Here is an 18,300-nt window from a genome sequence, read left to right on the forward strand (position 1 = left end):
GTTGGCACTTGAAACTGCTTGAAATCTGAAAGATGGCTGACAAATTCCTATACTCATTGAATGTACTGTATAACTGTTTTTAAATGATAGGATGAGCTAATAATAATCTAGTCACCTTTTGTTATTGGTCCTTGTTTAATTTGTCTAAGGTATTTTTTGTATACAAAAGTTTACATTTTTATGTATATTTTTCTTGTACAATTATGTAATATGTGTATAAACATTGTATGTAATATCTGTATATAGTGTGACAAAATTTGATCTGTTTTTGGACGTATGAATAAAACTTGCTGTGTGGAACCTGTCCATTATATATTTAAAAATGTAACACCTTAAATCATTTTGCTTGCTTTTGTTACTCTAACACAGCCAAAATTGTATTAATTCATTATTTGTGATTATTTATACTTGTAAATTCAAAAGCAAACGAAAGAACAAGGAGATCACAATTTACTCAGTTTTTATTTTCAAATCAACTGAAAGCTTGCAAGGAATTCCATACCTCAGCAACTGCTGACCAAGAACATTAACGTTGTTTTAAAATCATAATTGGATCGTGTAGCAGTTTTGTGATAATACTGCACTTATAAAAATATTGAATTCTGTTCCATAGAATATTTCTGTGCTGAGAAACCTGATGACCTTACTATTTTATTGCCATTTTTGTGAAAGTACAGTTGCAATGATAAACATATTTCATTAAACTGTAAAGAACAGGGAACAAAGTGCAACAAATTCAGCTTCTAAATGAACAAGGTGCAAATATCATTTACAAGGGAATATTTAGGGGAGGGCAGTTAACACTGGTTTAAAAAAAACAACAGCAAACAAGACATTGAGTTTGACTGCAGGGATAGAGTGTGTGTAAAGTCAGTATATTTGATACCATTTACTAAATGAAACAGTTTAACATTAAACCAGCAACATTTTAAATAGCTTCATCTGTAAAGGCAGTCATGAATCTGAAAACATTTTAGTGTTAATACCCTTGTGACAAAGAAAAGTTTTATTAAATTACTTATTATTATTAAATTATTATTATTATTAAATCAAGCTATAGGTAACCTATAATAAGGTATAAATTAAAACATTGGTTTATTAAATATTACTGATTTGTAATGTACACATTATTTTTTTTGAACAAGACGCAAACAAACAGGTGCTGTTTTAACAATTTGAAAGTCACCAAAATCACTTTGTACTCCATAGAACACAAACTGTGCTGAAATCACCCAAATATTTTATGTTACTCTTACTGAAAGCAGCTTTAAGTAGTACTGAAAATACAGAGTATGCAGGAAAAGTGCTTTCAGAATTTCATAGCACAAAGGCCTTCAAACGGCAGATTCATGTCTTCTCTGTTCCAAAACAAGATTTTAAAACGTTTTAAAACATACATAAAAAAAAAAACGCATCGTTTTAATTGTAATGTTTCAAACAATGTGTAGCATGTTCAATTCTTGGCTAAAGCACGCACAACTGAGGTTACAGCCCAATGTGTTGGTATTAAACTAGTCTCAGCCTTTTTCTACCAGCACTGTACAGGAGTAAATGGACTGATGTTATAATTACATAAGCGATTTGTTTATTCACACTAGACTTCATCCAACCTGCTCATATCAGCTGTCTTAAATGTATAAAGGATATGGTGCAGTCCACAAATGTCATGTTTATATCATATGGCTAGGTTTTATAACTTTAAAAGGCAGTTATCTATGTGCAATTCAAGTTGCTGGTACCCTAAGTACCAAACCAGTTTCCAGGAAGACTTTACGAGTTTGCTGAGGATGAGGTTACAGCAAATCAAAAAAAAAAAAAAAACAGCTTTCTATGGAACAGGAGCAACAGAATTTAAAGGAAAAAAATAGATTTCTTTTCCATTGCTGAAATGAAAAAAAAATGATATAAAAAAAACTGAATAAATATCTTAGACGAAGGATGAGGGCATTCGAGCACTGATTATAGTAAGTGTAACTCCATAATCTATACTAACAGCGCAATGCAAGAATGGCAGATGGTGACACATACAATGGAGAGTATACAACAGCACAGTGAACACTAAAGAGAAAATGACAATGAAGCCTAATGTCAGCAATCAGTTAAATCCATTAAAATATAAAATCAAATTATATTAAAAAAAAAAAATACTAAAGGCAAGGCAATCTCAGTGATGGCCATTTTACATGTTCACTTTCACAAAGTTTCTACACAAGCAATTGGCCATTTTTACACAGTGTTTTCATTAGCGTACCTCCATGACTTGTCTGTAAAAAGTAGCCTATGTACACATACATTTACACACCCAGTTAAGCATTCTCAGTCTGCATCTCAGTGTAAGAGCAGGATACCTGAGTTTAAAAAAAGGGAACACAACATTTTGGTCCCCACAGCACTGATATGCGTACAAATGCATGTACACACACACACACAAAAAAAAAAAAACCAGGATGACAACTCAAAGGCCGCACATTCTGCACAATCACAAAGCTCTGTCTGGGTTGCACCAGCTGTCGAGGTTCTAACAAAGCTGTTGTCTTACTGTACACATTAACACTAAACTAAAAGCGAGTTACAGATTTATATGGCTGCATGAAAAAGAAAAAAAAACATTACTAAAAAGCACTGAACACCTCTATAAAAGAGTCAAATATCCATCCACCCTTTAAATAACATTCCTACAAACGTATAACCAAACTGAAATTAGCAGTCACTTGTTAAAGAATTAAAATATTTAAGTAAGACTTATATGTCACGTTACATAATGAAGTGTGTAAATAACCTGCACACAGCTGGTGCAAACAAACACTGCTCTGCCACAGGGTGTACTGGAGAATGTGCACTGCATGCAAGAGGTCTCTGACACCAGACGTCTTTCTGAGCCCCTCGGGTCCTTCACAACACCACCCTTTCAATTGATATGTAAACTGAACTTAACAGAAGAGCACAGGCTGCGACTGCAGGTGGAGGCTGAGAGTGAATGTGTGAGGAAGGTGCGCAAGGAGGCAGAGAGAGGTAAACGCACAGCAGCGGAATCAGTGAGAAGAAGCCCTTGGGACAGAAAACCTGTGAGAAAACAACACATGAGTGATGAAGACAAGGAAGAGAAGAAATTGAGAAACAACTACAAATACAAGCAGCAAGAAAAACACATTACTGTGTGTATAACAGATTAAATTAGTTGATTAGTTCATGTTGGTAGTTATAATAATTTTACATCTATGCATTGCATTTGGCAGACGCCAAATATATATGTTTAATAATAATAATTATATATATGTTTAATAATAATAAAAACAAATTATATTAATAAAAAAAATCTTTGTATATAGCAGTTTTTCAAAACAAAATTTCAAAGCGCTTTGTTACTTAAATTATTTAATTATTTTATTATAATTAAAGTAAGATTTTTTTTATATTTAGAGTTAACATAATGAAAATGAAATAAAATTCGAAGACTGAAATAAAACAAGCTAGAATAAAATAATACAAATAAAGTAAAATGACATACAGCCAACAATTAAACTTCAAAATATGTAGAATATTAAAACAAGTGTAAATCTTCCTTAATCCTTTCCTTGATCTATGTCGTATGGACTGAAAAGAGTTAGGCTGGCTTGTACATTTACTTGCAATACTCCATTTTAACACATAAGGTCAACAATTCGCACCCTCTCCTAATTGTTACACCAAGTGGTTTTTCAAAAACGCTTCATAAATTAAGCCTCAGGAAAAGGCACTGTATGGGGTGTAATCAGCTGTTTTTTTTTTTTCATTTTTCAAAGCTTTTGTTTAAGGAAGAAACACAATAAAGCGTTTTGCACCTTTGCAGTCTCTGTACTAGTTCAGTCACCATAGAGTCCGAGATGCCAGGACATGTCTCTTCTGCTAGGAATATCGCCTCCCTCAGCTCCTCCACTGCCTCTGGCTTTCCATTACTCACCCCACCCTTCTGCTTCAGCTGGAGAGAGTAAAAACAGGAGAGGGTAAACTTGTAAAGCTCCCTTGTGGTACTCAGCAGTCTACCAGAACAGCTAATACTAAATAAGTGTGCTTGACCTACATACACTGCCCATGCAAGCGCGAACAACCACAAGACTATATTACTATTTAATCATTGCGTTATATATTTATACAACACAGGATGTTCATCATTTTTGTTCAGTAGCTAAACCTCAAACAAAATAAATTGATTTATATGAAATAATTCCATATTTCTCCCCCATATCAGCATTTTTCAAAAGCATTTAAATCTAGAATGTTTGCTGGCCAAGTCTTTAAATGTATATGCCTTTCCTGAAAAACAGCTTTAAAATGTGGAAATCTCTGTGGAAATATGAATTATTAAACTGAAAAATAACTTCACCACCACCAAACCACAAATCTACTATTGATAGAATGAGAAGCATCCAAACTCCAAACCATCTTCCCTGCTCCTATTCCTGCACATATTATAAATGACTGGGGATATATGATTCCTTCAAGCAGTCATCTTTTAATGTTTCTTTAATATTTCACAGATTTGTGATTTATCACTGAATATCATCATTATATTCAGCACCTTCATTCAATCATCCACAGATTATAACTGCAATTCTTTTGCCGACTATAGCCTTGTTCCATCTGTTTAGGTGTTAGCGTTGGTTTCATTTGCCGACTCTGTAAATCCTATTCCATTCAGTCAATATATTACTGTTCTGTCACAAAAATTATCTACTGCATTCACCCATTTGTTTTTCATTTGCTTTGTTGTGCATTTTCTATTTTCAAGGCATATTTCTATCAGACTTTTATCCTGACACTTTGGTGTCTTACCTGATCTACACATAGCTTTCCATTTTGTTTACTCTTGAACGTTTTAGACACAGCTCACTGGGAACAACCAACATCTTTTGCCACTCTTGCTGGATTCCTTCTTGAATTAATTTGGTAATCCTATCCATTGTCAATTGAAAACTCTATCCATATTCTTCCAGTCCAACAGCTCATTGACGTCTGTGAGCACTCCAACTGAACGTAGACTAATCTGCATTTTTTTAGACTTGTTTAGACCTTTTTGTTTGAGAAAACACAGATTACAAGGTGACACCACATTTTTATCTCGCTGATCATAGATAAACATGCCATTAATTAGAATATTTCCATTTCATTTGTGTAATACAGAGAAGATTGTAGCAAATAAATAAATCACAGACGAAACAAAGTAAAAAAGACGGTGAACATCCTCCAAGTGTGGTGACTGAACATTTTTGCCGGAAGACTCTACATGACTTGAGCCACTGCAGCAAGTTAAACTTTTTTACTACCAAAATAGCAAACAGTATTAATGAAATAGATCAGTTTTTTCTGCAACCCACAATTTGCTTTGCAGCCCCTGGATGAACCTGTTTATACTCCAAAAAACATGCCCCATACATGGGACAGATGTGTTTAAAATAAATGTAGTGGTGAACCTTGAATGGTGCAGCAATCTAAATGTTTACCCTATCAATCACTGGGGCAAATAGAGCAAACATGGCCATTCTCTAGTCTCTACTTGCTTTTTATTGGTGTCAGTATAATGACTAATTGCTCCAAACTGCAGACAGTACAAAAGTTTAAATGTAAATAAACATGCTATTTGAGGTCTTACTTCTGCAAACAGTGGAGAAATAATGGTCGACAAACTCTGAGACAAAGGCCTCTGTGGACCAGCCTTTACCTAAATGAAGGAAAGCACAGAATGAGGTTGAGACAGAAACAATTAATCATTTCATACAGGAATGATTAAGCCAGGATGTCCATGTTGGAAAAAAAATGCAGTAATTGAAAACAATAAAAACAACATTCAACTACATGCGCAAAACCACACATTTAATCAACCAATGTTTCTTTCTAAATCACAAGTCTGACACCCCAGCTTTCCCCTTTGCTGCAGTAGTGGCTTCACCTAACGTTTCTTGGACTAGTGCCCTAAGACTCATGAGCAACTCCTCTAGATTCTCTTATTCTATTGGCAGTGTTTCTCTATGAAGATTTTTTATTTAGGATGTCTTTGCTTCACAAATGGGTTGGCACAGTGGTAGTGTCGCACAGCTCCAGGGTCCTGCAGTTGTGGGTTCAAGCACCACTCTGTGTGACACTCTGTAAGGAGTCGGTGTGTTCTCCCCATCTATGTGTGGGTTTCCTCCGGGTGCTCCAGTTTCCTCCCACGAACCAAAAACACACGTTGGTAGGTAGATTGATGACTCAAAGGTGTCCATAGGTCCGAGTGCCTAAGTGAATGTGTGTGTCGCCCTGTGAAGGACTGGCGGCCCCTCCGAGGTGTGTTCCTGCCTTGTGCCCAATGACTCCAGGTGGGCTCTGGACCCACCACAATCCTCAAGTGGATAAGTGGTTACAGAAAAAGAATGAATTCTTGACACTTTTTTGGACATATATGGAAGCAATGCTGTTTCTGTTTTTCATCTTATTAAATACAGCAAAACCTGCAACATAAATTTTGTAAAGGTGGGAAAAGAATCCTGACTAGTGTGTCTTTGCATCTACTGAATAAAGTGACACTTATGAACAGAGATTCAGACAGCTCTGTGTAGAGCTGCTTTTGAAGGAAATGCTTTATAAAAACGTTTTAACTTGCACTACCTAAAAATATACTGCTGGTCTAAAAGAACTATAACGCTTTCAGAACACACAGTGTGCACTCTGGCTGAACCAATGATGCAAGTTCCAGTATGACTGTACAGCTGAAAATAGCTTCTAAACAGCCAACGTCATTACTACAGCTATGCAGACACCGTAGTGCCTTTTTCTCATGTGACCAAAGGTAAAAGAATGTTGTCAATAGCAAACAGAGGGCTAATTATTATCACTTCGGCCCAGTAGTACTTATGGATCTGTAAAAGTAGCATCGTGTCCATATGGTGTGTATTATTTGTTTTGGCAAAAATATTCCTTGGATATAAAAGTAAAGCATTAAGGCTAGAAAATGCATTACATACACAACTACTGGACACTCACCATTTCATGAGCTCCATATTGGAGCACACTGTACTTCTACAATTACACACTGTAGTCCATCTGTTTCTCTGCATATTTTGCAAACACTGGTCACTCGCTGTCCAATCTCTTAGACACTCCTACATTGTTGATCAACTCTGTCGATATATTCAGTGACAGGAGCTCATTCAATGCTGCAGAGTTTGCTGTGGTCTTGTTGTTCATCAGTGGACACAGGACACTGCAAACAGGACGCTTTTGGCTGGATGTTTTTTGACTGGTGGGCTATTCTCAGGCAGTGACACTTGGTGACTGGGTTTTAGGAACTCTAGCAGTACTGCTGTATTTGATCGACTCATACAAGCACAACACGCTAATATGCCAAAATATCAGTGTAACGGTAAGGTAAGTTTACCTAATAAAGTTGCTGGTGAATGCATGTGCAATCCAGTGTTCAGACATTTCATAAAAATGTGACAGAAGGATGCATCCGGTTTTCATTTTTCCTCTTCCTCACCTGATTGTAGTCCAGTTCTGATGGCTGTACAACTCCATTTTGAATCTTTTTGGGGTCTTTTTCTCTGATGGTATTAAAGATCCAGTGGTCATTTCCAGGATCATTCCCACCTGTTGCCTGTGTTTCCTGTTCCCTAAAATCAGAATAATAAAAGATTAAAGCAAACAAATACATACTGAGGAGAATAACTGCATGCTGAATTTGGTCTATTTATTTATTTACTTGTTTGAAATATATAAATGGTATACTACATGATAAATTTATACCAATAATCAAATCAAATATATTTGTATAGTGATTTTACAGCTGATGTTCTCACAAAGCAGCTTCACAGAATTCCAATAAAGATAAAGCTGAGGAAGAAACCGTGGGAGGAAACAAGGCTCACAAGGCAGGGGAGCTATAATCCTCTGGTCAATCTATTGATAATAAGAGTTAGGAGTCCATGAAAACTTCAACGTAGGGTGGGCAGCTTCAAAGCAATTGGTTATATACTAAATGTGTATCATTAATTCTGAAACCATGGTATTTCATAGTAAATACATTTCCCTTCCAATATTCACTGAACCAGACAACTAAACAAATTACAAGTGAGTCAAATAAAAATGGCTTCAGATACTTACGAGTCAGACTCTTCTGAGCTGGACTCCTCTTGACACTGCTCAGCTTTCCACCTCTTGTACTTGTCGATGAGTTCAGTGAGGTACGAGGTCTTCTTTGCGTAGCGTACCATTAGCTTATGTTTCAGCAGCTCTTTGGCTGTGGGCCTCTGCACAATAATATAGAAAAAATTAAATTCACTTCACAAGATAAACTTACAACATAGATTCAAAAGGCCTAAATGTTAAATGATTTAAGTTCACAAAATACATAAAAATGGCTTTAACTCATAGACACTAAAATGTAACAAATTGTGCCGAATGAAAGGATACAAATTCCCCTAATAGAGCATTATCATATACATTGGCAGATACATCATTAACCTAACCCCAGTCATGAACATGTTGCAGAAATTTAAAACGGTTTATTCCAAGTCTGTAGCACTTACAAAGCTGGGCTCTTTGTTCAGACAAGCTTCTATAAACTCTTTAAGTGGTTTGCAGTAGTTTCCTTCCAAAGTTGGGGGGTTGTTCTTTGGAATGAGGAATAAAACTTTCATGGGGTGAAGCTCAGAATGGGGTGGCTCTCCTTTGGCCAGCTCTATTGCTGTAATACCCAGTGACCAGATGTCTGCCTGAAACACAAACAGCACAGCACTTAAAGAAAACCGTCCACTACCTATTCTACTGCATTAAAGAGCAATTCACAAAAGCATTACAAATCTCAAACTAAAATAATGAAAATATACAGTGTATATACAATACATACAATATATGTAGTTATTTTTAGGGGCCCCCAGTATGATTATGTATTTGTTTGCATTGTGATATTCAAATTTAAAATGAAAACAAGCTATCTAAAATGGCATTTGGTGAGCCTCGTGTCTCTCATATATTGAAGAAAAAGAAAAAAAAGAGTAATATATATATATATATATATATATATATATATATATATATATATATTTTTTTTTTTTTTAACTATATATATTATTTAAACTGTATATTTATATAAACTGTAAATACAATAATTTTTCCATGGTGTAGCCTCAGAAGGGCATGTGCCTCTCACAGTATTTAAATAATTAATAAAAAAAAAGCATACCATGATCACTCCCAGGCACATTAAAGCTCTATTTTTGTTCAAGGAAATCTGTGCATGTATGCGAGTAATGATTCACTTCTGCTTATGGCCGTTACTAATGATTAATGTCACTTATGTCATCTAGAGCTGTATATAACATCTAACTCTTTAAAAAAAAATAAAAAATAAATAAAAACTACTAAGTAAAGCAGCAGCACTGTTCACTCAAATATAAAACAGTCCAAGAAGAAGCAGCTACTCTGGATTTCAAATACAAAGTTGACTGAACTAAAAACAGTGAATGTTGAAAATGCGGAAAAGTGAAATGGTGTCTGAAAGCACTAAAAGGGTGTCAAACTAAACAAACCATTAAATATATCCTAGATCCTAGAGAAAATAGATGATGCATCTACATATTGTAGTTTACCATTAACACTGGAAAAATTGGAACAATTTTGTATGCAAAATGTAAGCAGATTTTTACCCTCTAAATATCAATGTATCATTTAAATACCTTTACCTGGAGGTAAGATGAATATAGTTACATATATGCTGCAAGCTAACATTCCTGCCGAGTTAACAGACATAATAATTCTATCAACCTCACCATAATACCCCATGCAAACGAACAAGCTTTTTTGCCAGGTGGAACTGTCTCTGCTTGGCTCTATGGCTTTGGCAGTAGTAATATATATTTGGACATATAATGTATATTCAAATATATGTTTAAAAACATATGTTATTGAAACATTTTATATGTAAATAATTATTGTCCAGCCCTAGACAGTACATGGTCTTGTTCACAACTAGAAAATTAATCTCAACGCCCACTAGATTATTAGACAGACACACACATCAACCAAATTATAAAAAAATAAAAAATAAAATATACAGTCAATCCTAGTTTTATGCAATCATGGTGCCAAACTTTCTACCCATTGATGACGATAATTTGACCCTTGCACAGTAAGGGTAAAAATAATTACACAACTGCAATGGTAAGCACTCATGTCATCAAAGACCATTCACAACCATAAGGAAGTTCAATAAAAAAATGCTGAAAATTATTCACAAGCCATACATACTTAACTTGATCCTCTGGCTGACTGTGGTGCTTCATACAGATCAGTATGTAAGTGAACACATATATCTTCCTTAGTTAGAAAGTGACTGACCTTTGAATCATAAGCTGACTGTTTTATGACCTCAGGTGCCATCCAGAATGGAGTGCCCACAAATGTGTTCCTCTTGATCTGAGTGTCTGTCAGCTGGCCAGCCACACCAAAGTCAGCCAGCTTCACATCACCCTGCTCTGACAGCAGCACATTAGCAGCTGGGGAAAGATACAAAAATGTACACATCAGTTCACTGCAAGCTCTAGTATCTATGCCAGAAATAAGAATAAGGCGGGCAACATTACTTAATGTTGTTACTTTAAGATACATTTCCACTGTGTGCAAACAATTTTATAACCTCCTTAGAAAAGCACTGACAGTAGAATGTAGACACTTTGGAGAACCTTCATGCAAGCATGCTCAACAACAATCCTCCTAGCAGGGTTTCAACAGCAACAATAAACCTTTAAACAACAGTAAAACTGTAAAAACCCAGATAACTGAGGCTGTTACAGTGGCAAAAAGTAACACTGGGTGATCCAGTTTCTACCAAATGTAATGTAACAAAGCTTGTTTTAGACTTTCTATATTTGCTATACAAGCGTGACCTTTGGAAAGTACCTTTAATGTCACGATGAATTTTCTTTTCTGAATGCAAATATTCCAAACCCTTGAGGATCTCCCGTAGTATAGTAGCAATCTGTGTCTCGTCCAGCGGACCTGGCTCCAGCTGCAAAACAGAAAAGAGTTTGATGGAGTGATTATTTAAAGTTGAAATGGTCAGTGAAAAATGAGAGATATATTACTCACCAAATCTAATGCTGATCCTCCTCCTAAATATTCCATTATGATCCATAACTTTGTGCCCTGCAATAACAAAGACCAAGCATAAAAATAGGATTTGCATTACTATGCATGTAGTTTGATATGAATGTAACATCATAAAATGTAATAATAAACATCTCTGCTTGTTGTTTCAGTATAACAACACATTGGACATCACATTGTACAGTAAAGAACTAGGATGTTCACAAGAGAGACTGCTGTGGTCAATGTGTTTACCATTTTGGATGTTCAAGTAAATCACACAGCAAGTAAGTGCACAAGTTTTAAGTTTTCATCTGATTCTCACTTCCAACCTCTCTAACTGCGTTATGATGATATAGCGTGATGATATTTACCAGGCCATTCCCAATTTTCTCTTCACTAACTAGTTAGAAATCGTTCACATATAGGCTCACTGTTACTCCAGGGCAGCATAATCTAAAATGTTGCCATTTGTTAGGTTGCATGAAACTCAATTCCTATAGCTGTCCCACTACTACTCATATTTGGTGAATTATGCAAAACATATCTAAAGTACGATTACATGCTGTGTTCTTGTTTGTCAGTCCCCCTAGAGGAAGCACAGCTGCAGTCTGCAGAAGGGATGGGGTGTTGCAAGGAGAAGGCCAGACAGCAGCATATAGGGCAGAAGTAATAGGAGCTATAGCCAGATGAACGCATATGACCCCACAAATGCATTCAGCTCACTGAAGCAACAGGATAGCGTGAGCTGGAGTAATCAAGGAATTTTGTGGAGATTCCTACTCAACAATCACATCAGTCTGATGGAAAATTGGACTCAATTATGTCATAGCTATCAAAGCACTCTGATACTATATTCAGCCAAAATCCAAACAGAAATTCAGCTAAATGCGATCCACAAGACTTTTAATAGTCTTGTGGATAAACTAAAATAACAAATGCTCAGGGATACTCAGTTCAGCCATTTCAGACACCTCTATCAACATCTCAACTTGTTTCCATTTTTATTTACTTGTTTACTTTAAGTAAAAATTGTAAGATATATCTTTCAATTTTGCTGGGAATGCATAATGTAGTTTAAAGACACAGGACCCATTCACACAGATACATAGCACACCTCACTTATGATCAGATCACTCAGACTATTTTAATGTCAGTTTTGAATGGTTCGTAAAAAAGCTTATCTAGGACATTAGGGGCTTATTATATTGTAAATAAGTTGGAAAAAGGACACACAAAACTGAGTTTGGAAAACTACACTGCGAGTATAAACAAATAAGTTAACGCATGTGTAACCCATGTCAGTATATTTCATAACATAAAACACTAAAATGCTGTATGGTCTTTTTAAAAAAAAAGAAAATGGAACGATGTCTAGTGCACAAGCAAAATGGTGTACTGTCCCTTTAAATACAGTCATTAGAATGTTGCTAAAAATGTCAGTTAGTATTTATTATTATTCAAAGAAACAAAAAACTAACTCCTTCAGTAGCAGTGCAGATAACAGAGACTCCAGATTATTTTGATGCCAACTTCTAGAGGACCGTTTTAAACTAACAGAAATTGATTGGACTGCTTTACTATCCTATCTGAGCCAAGTCTTCGTCCTCGCATCGTCTGCGAAATGATTTCAAGAGAAATGATTGAGATTTACCATATTCCTTTAGAAAAATTTTTTAATTGGTTGTTTATTGATCCGAGAGCTCTTTTTTTAATTGTCATTATTATTGTTATTCATGATTCTTGATGAATGTAGTGTATATTATTGCACATTTAGATATTTGATTTGTTAGCTGTTTAGATTGTTGCGACCACAGTGTGTATCTTACACTTACTTACACAAGCACACATGCACAACTCTTTCAGTAATCATCTCATTTCTGTCAGTGTATCCAGCAGGACTAAGTGAGAAAGAGATTTGTTCTTTCACACATGGCCAAAAATAGGTGATGCATCTATCTAGATATTTTCTCACTGCAGAAGTACCATCACACTTCCTACAGTACCAAGCTACTACTGTACCTCACTTCCAAAGAAAAAAAAAAAAAAAAAGGCTCTCATAATTCCTCCCCTGTAATCCTTACTTTACTCCTGCCTTGGCATCCAAACATTCACTCTACTACCCTTTCTCTTGTATACATGATTCATAGCCCTGCATGTTGTTCGTATATCTCTGTTGATGCACACGGCTCATTCACAAGCTGCAATTTTTCAAAAATGAATGTGCCCAAATAAAAGTTATTTGGAGCCAAGCAAAAGAACAACTTTTGGTTCCCTAAAGAAGCTTTGTTAGAGGTGGGAGATATGGGATAATTATGAAGAAAACTTAACCCAAAATACATTCAAGAAATCATTAATTCAAAAAGAATAGAGTTCAAATAAAAACAGTACCAACAGCATGTTTTCTGTGTATAAATATGCTTAGAACACACTGCTAAATTTGAAGGCTCTCATGGACACAAATTAACAATTCATGAGTAGAGTAGAATCTGCTTCAGGACTAGGAAATGAATGGTGCTACTGTGGCAGAAGAAATGAAGGAGAAATGCTTCAACAACCATAAATTTATCTGCTTAATAACAGATCGTCCATTTCCACTACATCACCAAACGACTGATACCATTTAAGTGCAATTATTCAACAATCATATTAGTGCAACCTTAATGGTTTTAAATGTCTGTCTACAGAGAACAGTCTCACTATCTGCCAATCAATCACGTGGCTATAGGTGTGAATCTGCCATTAATAAAAACTGTTGGTCCACTAACCTTTAGATATGATCCGTAATACTTTGTAACAAAGGGGCTGTCACACTGGCTTAGGACAGTGATCTCTTGCTGAATGTCTTCAATCTCATCCTCTGCCTCTTCCAGATCGATGATCTTGATAGCTACCACCTTCTGTGTGTGATTGTCTATTCCTTTATAGACCTCTCCAAATGAGCCCTTCCCAATCTTCTCCAGTTTGGTGAACAGCTCTTCTGGGTCAGCTTTTAAATTCTTTAAAATATGGAACAGAAATTGGAAATTATTAGTTGCTCATGTTATCGGTCCTTTAAAATGTACTTTATTAAGTTCTTTTAAGAAGGCTGTTGTTGCTGATTCTCACAGCAGTGTACACAATCACGAGCAGTTGGGTTTTCCCTTAGACTAATTAAGACCCATTAACAGGCTTTAAATAATTCTAAATCTTTTCTATTTTTTAATGTGTCAAATGGTAGTAGATAAATAACAGTAAACAACAATATCTGAAACCATAATTCTTATTTATTGTACTAGAACATTAGGAAATATGAACACAAAAGTAAATATGAGAGAGACTGAAAGTTTTATATAAAAGTCCTTCAATAAAAAGCATTTGAGAAAATGTGTAAAAATTGCATGTGTGTTCACATAATGAAAAGAATACCTTGATTATTTTATATTTAACTTTTGGTCTTACTTTAGAAAACACAAATCTACTTTCTTGTATCACGTTTTCACATCAAAAATTACACATATCAACGCATTTGATACATTCTTATCGTACAGATAATTTAGTCCATGGATAGTGAATTATCATGTATCACCAAGTAATTCTGAGGCTACCTGGCTTATAATCCCAACAGTTTATATAATACATTCCAGCAGCTAGTACAAAACTCAAACAATCAGGCAACACACTGTATTAGCAGGAATAAAATAAACATGAAAACTGGATTGGTAATCTGTAAAATAGGCCAATTCTCCAAGCAAACCACATGGAATTACTTAAGCCTAGGTACGCTTCCAAGACGCAAACAACATTATATCCAAAGCTTCTTCTGTTAATCATCATCTAACATTTTCAGGCCTCAGTAAATATTATCTTGAAATATGTCCTCAAAGATACATAATTATGTATCTTAACATCTCACCTGCAATTACAACCAAAAAATTTACCTGTTTCTTCTTAAACTCCATTTGTACCTTCCTTCTCAGCTCAACATACCTAGCATCAGCCCTCTGTCCAGCAGTTGGAAACTTTATCAGCACAGTAAAACTGGGCGTTGTTCAGGCACGTTATCTGGTTGGCCAGGTAACCACACAGTAACTTATGGAATGGTGTTAAAGGGCCTGGCTGAGCTCTGTCCAGCTAATCAGAAATCCTGGATTTCTAGACAATATGGCAACATTCCTGCAGTCATAAAATTAAAACTTGTGTTGAAGAAGAAAAAAAATTACTCTTCTGTTTTTTAAACCTAGCAACAATGGGATTTCCAAAATAGTTACATCAGGGCAAAAGAGAATTGTATTTTCATGTTATAGTACTTTTAACAGATATCAGACGTTCCATGTAACATATACTTTGTAACACATGTTTTACATGGTGACTGAAGGTCTATCCAAACTGCATAGTCTGTTAGCTGGTTATTAAATCTTACTTTAGTCAGGACAAAAAAAAATGTCCAATTAGCCCAAAGATCACTAATAAACAAATATTCCACCACTAACTAGGGCTGTTGCAGTGAAATAATATCCCATTCTGTGTTTTAAAAGAGCTCAACACTGCGATATGCATTATTACCACCCCAAATTACTTAATTTATCCCTGTCACCTGGAACTAGCCTGAACTGTTCCTGCTTCATGACATGGTGCTGCTGGAGGCAGTTGGGCTTTGATCGCTAGATGAGATCTCAAATTCGCATGTTCCAATTTCACAGTGACTATTCTGGCACAGATATTTAATGAAATAAAATGAAAATTAATTTAAATTAATTTTCAACTTAGCTCAGGAATGAAGATTTCATTGCCCCAGTTTGCTCAATGAGTTATATTTAATCACCCTACATAGTAAACGGATGAAGATTCTACAGAATAGAAAACTATATTTTTTCACAGCCAATACATTGAGTGCGTTCATATAAACAGCAAATGTATACAATTATACAAAAAGTAACCTTAAAGCTTCACAGTAAATAACAGATAGATGTTATTAGTGAGGGTCAGGTGAGCTTGGGTTAGAGCTCATTGGCTGTTGAACCCTTCTCGCTGCATTTTTGATTCTCCTTGTCCTCAGGTGCTTCTGCTTGACGTGGTGAAACAATAGATGTTACCCACTTTTATTTTTTACAGGCTTCTTTATCTTACAATTACATCTGTTTGTTGTACACCTGATATATCCTCCCACCACAGGGCTACTTTCCACCATACCTGTCACAGTGCCTAAATGACTCACATAATGGATGTACACCATATTACCTGTAACTGCATGACGTCATTACGTAAACACGTCAGAATATCACCATCATCACAACACTGATTTTTTTTATCAGTTTAATACGTATAGCTATATTATTGTGAACAATACGATATGACACAGCCCTAATGTTAACATTTTTAGAATGAATATAACAGTTTGAAACATTCATTTATTCATTATCTGTAACCGCTTATCCAGTCCAGGGTCTCAGCGGGTCCAGAGACCACAAGGTGGAGGTGGCGCCAGTCCTTCACAGAGCAATACACACACACTCACACTTTCATTAACACGCTCACACCTAAAGACACTTTTGAGTCGCCAATCCACCTACCAACGTGTGTTTTTGGACTGTGGGAGGAAACCGGAGCACCCGGAGGAAACCCACACAGACACAGGGAGAACACACCTCACAGTCACCACAGAAAACTCTGAGTGACTGATACCCACATATAATCTGGTTTCATCACTGCTTTGTCTTCTCAAAAGACTGCTATGGTTTGAAAAGAAAAAAACTAATTCTGAAAGAGCCCTTTAGATGCTCAGTTTCTCCAGGATTGGTTAAGGATTTCTCCTACATCATCCCCTGAATCCCACTTGAATTATGCAGTCTAAACAACAGATTGTTTCAGGAACTTATAAAGTATGATGAGAAAAATAGGACTACCCAATTGAAGTAACGAATGCACTTAGCCTGCATAGAATATCAATAGAAAAAAAAGTAAATTTGCAGGCTGGGGTGGAACAGACCAAACTCTAAAATATGGCTATTCACCAACTTAACCCAAAAGTATTATTGCACTCATTGGATCAAATTCAGGGTAAAAAGCATGCACTTCCCTCACCCACACAACTTTGTCAGGGTGAAACATTGCTTATTGTAGCATTTAGCCTTAGCTGTATGGTCCTTGCAGGATTTTAAACATGATGCGCCCATGAGAGTAATTTCTTTTAAGATATTGTTTTTGTGCGTTACACTTAAATATTAAAACCTGTTATGATGGCATTATGATTTAATTGCATCGTTTTGTATGGCATCTATTTTGTGTTGTATAGCATTGTATGTGATGGTCAGAATAAACTGCATTTTTTTCAGGTTAAGAAAAATAAATTATATATATATATAATATATAATAATATATATATAGTTTCACATCTATTTTTTCATTTGTCAAAATGTGTAGCTTAAGAGTGTTTATAATAAGAGTGCTTTGTAAACTGTGAGCTATCATTAACTTTACCTGTACCCCGGGAAGCCCTTTCTGGACTGTGGAGTGGCGAGCCATGTCTTCAGCTGGGGAGAAGGCTCTTAGCCAAAATGATCGCAAATGTTCTCAGAACCAAGGAAAGTCAAAAGAAGCGGATGCGTTGACCACCGGAGTTAACTCAACTTCACGAGTTTTACCATAATCTCAAAACCAGGGTCCAATAACGCCAAGCTGGACTAGCTGGAGAAAACAGTCTTTAGGTGTTGGTACCGTGGTCAGAGTTTAATAATTCGCTTTACGTATTACAGTCCAATAAAGCCCAGTGCTGGCAACCCGTATAAAACCATTCACCAAACACTGTCGTGGGATATGTATTTAAATTAGACACAATATACAGCTAAAGAATCTTGAGATGCTATAGCCACCCAGCTCCGATCCACGGGGCAATTAGACATGCTACACCACTTTATAACAGGACTGTTCTGCCCTTCCGTAAATCCTGTATATAAACACAAACTAGTTGTAAGGTTGTAACTCTCTGATATATCCTCTTTAGAACAGAAGCGGGGATTATTTTGCCAACTGCTTCCCAAGTTCGGTGGACAGTGAACTGGCCAACTTCACCGTTAAGCAACTGAAAATACCGACCTGCTCTTCTCCTCAGGCGTGAAACTATAGAGACAACAAAGAATAAAATGTCGTCAACAAATAAACGAATTTAAAAAGCGGCGAACTGTGAGCAGTTTCGCACAGAAATCTTCTCCTCTTCATTTTCCG

At 35.9% G+C, this 18,300-nt stretch overlaps 1 protein-coding gene across 1 annotated transcript; it reads right to left on the reverse strand.

The window, feature by feature from the left end:
- Nucleotides 1-63: 63 nt before the first annotated feature.
- stk24a (serine/threonine kinase 24a (STE20 homolog, yeast)) lies at nucleotides 64-18,300 on the reverse strand. Its single transcript, XM_066686371.1, has 11 exons — nucleotides 17,557-18,300; nucleotides 13,866-14,096; nucleotides 11,101-11,157; nucleotides 10,912-11,020; nucleotides 10,351-10,508; nucleotides 8,541-8,726; nucleotides 8,116-8,261; nucleotides 7,493-7,625; nucleotides 5,630-5,698; nucleotides 3,822-3,958; nucleotides 64-3,063 (listed from the first exon to the last, which is right to left on the reverse strand). The coding sequence occupies exons 1-11, from the start codon at nucleotides 17,599-17,601 to the stop codon at nucleotides 3,033-3,035; spliced, it is 1,302 nt and encodes a 433-aa protein (XP_066542468.1). The 5' UTR covers nucleotides 17,602-18,300; the 3' UTR covers nucleotides 64-3,032.

This window comes from Hoplias malabaricus, chromosome 12 (assembly GCF_029633855.1).
Source record: "Hoplias malabaricus isolate fHopMal1 chromosome 12, fHopMal1.hap1, whole genome shotgun sequence".
NCBI classification, from domain to species: Eukaryota; Metazoa; Chordata; class Actinopteri; order Characiformes; family Erythrinidae; genus Hoplias; species Hoplias malabaricus.